Source organism: Cebus imitator, unplaced genomic scaffold, assembly GCF_001604975.1.
Source record: "Cebus imitator isolate Cc_AM_T3 unplaced genomic scaffold, Cebus_imitator-1.0 Scaffold444, whole genome shotgun sequence".
Classification (NCBI taxonomy): domain Eukaryota; kingdom Metazoa; phylum Chordata; class Mammalia; order Primates; family Cebidae; genus Cebus; species Cebus imitator.
The window spans coordinates 308427-310791 of record NW_016107759.1 but is presented as its reverse complement, the minus strand read 5'-3'; the positions used below and the strand labels follow the sequence as shown (position 1 = coordinate 310791).

Genomic DNA, 2365 nt, shown 5'->3' with positions numbered 1-2365 from the left:
AAAAAAAAAAAAAAAAAGAAACAAAAAACAATGCTCTATCACTCCCTGAAACTCCACAAAACCTTGGACATAGAAGTGGCAGCCCCTTGGGGTTGATTCACTGTTAAAGGCCACTTCTAGACTCACAGACACAAAATTCTGCCCCCCACCCACCGGGAAGAGCTGCTTTGGACGCCACTGGGCGGGGAAACCTAGGCTCACCAGCGGCATTGTAGTCGATCCTCCACATGCGCTGTGACGCTGGCCGGTCCGGACACGGGATGACGAACGAGACGACAAACACCACAAAAAGACAGAGAAACAATGAAAGAAAAAACGCCACCGTACGGCAGCGGGAGAGCTGGGATTGTGGAGGCGTGCTTTTCAAGTTATCTTCATTTTTCGATGGGTTTCCCAGATTTTCCTGCGATTTTCTTTCTTCATTTTTCAAGGGGTAGATTTCGGCTTCTAAGTCCTTGTTGTCCAACATCACGTGCACATCCCAAAGTTTAACTCCTGGTCACTGAGTCAATAAACAAGAGGTCGGCGAGGCCGGCAGTCCCACAGCACAAAGCCGCAGCACAGAGGGTCTGCTGGTGTCCGCTTCTTGGGGAGCTGGCTGCAGCTGTAACTGTGGGCCATCAGCCCAGGAAACAAAAGCCAAATAAAGGTTTAGCATGTCAGTCTTAACAGACTGTACTTAAAAAGGTCTCTAATTAATGTGGGAAGGCAAATTAGCTGTGTAGAGCCAGCATACAGGAAACTATTTTCATCCTGAACACGCTGGTGCTTCCTGCCTGCCGCACCCAGGAACTGCTGAACGAGCTCCCGGGCAGTGCTGGGCCTGAGCTGGGATGAGGAAACCCACACCCTGCCTGTTAAACTAAGCCCCGCCTACTCAGCATCTGAGCGGTCTGAGGGACCTTCCACCAGCCTCAAGCACAGATGGAAAAGGTGGCCCAGGTACACACACATGGGCTCCCGGGAGGGCCACAGACCCAAAATTCAAAGCACCCTGAGTCAAGATGGGCTCTGGGCAGGCAACCTTGTGCCTCTCTAGCTGTGTGACCAGGACATGTGCTTTGACTGAACTGTGCCTCAGTTTCCTTATCTGTAAAAGAAATAATATCTACCTTAGAAACCCGTACTAAGGATTAATTAAATGCATATGAAGCATTTACAAGATCATTTGATACAGAGTAACATTCAAACACTAATTATTATTAATAAAATATGTTCATGATAAACACAGACTAACTAGAAAAAAATAAAGTCTATTCAAACGGAAGTCCATGGGGAGGACACAGGACAGCTGTGTGGAGTGAGCTCAGGGCTGGGCTAACTTCTGAGCCCCGACTCTGAAGCTGAAAAAACATGCCCTCTACTCGCCCTGGTCCCCTCCTGCTGGCTGGACTGGGGGTCGACGTGGTGGTGAAACCTGCAGTCCCCATCTTAGAGACAAAATGGAAGATGGGAAAGGCACAAGGCCCTGGTATCTGCCAACCACCACCACCCAGCCTGAGCTGCTTCCACTGTATTAAATGAGAAAAAAACAAACTTCCATTTTGTCTTAGGCAAGATTTTTCTTATTTTGGCCCCTTTTAAACAGTCAAACTGACGCCCTAACACAACATACTGAGAGTTGGACATGATCATGCAGATTTGAGGTATAATCTTCATCTGCCCAAAAAGGAAGTCAACAGTTCATGACAAAGGGGGGGGTGAAAGAGGGGGTACAGAGGTCAGCGAGGGAGTGCCGAGAGCTGAAGCCGCACCCTCTGGGGAAGGGTCAGGAAGACAGAGAGATAAGGGGCTGCTGGCTTATGTTTAAACTTTTTACTCCTGACTTTGTCTTTCCCTAATTGTCTAATAAAAATAATTCATTTTAAAACCTGTGTATACCCAGTAGAATGGCTTTAATTTTAAAAATGAAAACAAGTCTGCGTGAGGATGTGGAGACATGGGAGCCCTCGTGTACCGCTGGTGGGACTGAAGGCTGCTGTGAAACACCGCCTGGCAGACCCTAAAAAAGCTAAATATAGAATTACCGCATTCTCTAGCGATTCCAGTCCCAGGTATACATCCCCAAGAATTAAACAGAGACAGGGGCCGGGCATGGTGGCTCATGCCTGTAATCCCAGCACTTTTGGAGGCCACGCCTGGTGGATCACCTGGGGTTGGGAGCTTAAGACCAGCCTGACCAACATGGAGAAACCCTATCTCTACTAAAAATATAAAATTAGGTGGGCATGGTGGCACATGCCTGTAATCCAAGCTACTTGGGAGGCAGGAGAATCACTTGAACCCAGGAGGCAGAGGTTGCAGCAAGCCGAGATTGCTCCATTGCACTCCAGCCTTGGCAACAAGAGCAAAACTCTGTCTCAAA

The 2365-nt window shown here is 48.3% G+C and overlaps 1 protein-coding gene across 2 annotated transcripts in view; it reads right to left on the bottom strand.

Moving 5' to 3' along the window:
- Positions 1 to 2365, bottom strand: part of FAM234A (family with sequence similarity 234 member A) — a 35022-nt gene that overhangs the window by 13909 nt on the left and 18748 nt on the right. For both annotated transcript variants that reach the window (XM_037732222.1, XM_017510860.2), the window contains exon 3: positions 202 to 502. In XM_037732222.1, coding sequence (XP_037588150.1) covers positions 202 to 469 — 268 coding nt within the window. In that variant the 5' untranslated portion in view covers positions 470 to 502. The remainder of the gene's footprint in view (positions 1 to 201; positions 503 to 2365) is intronic.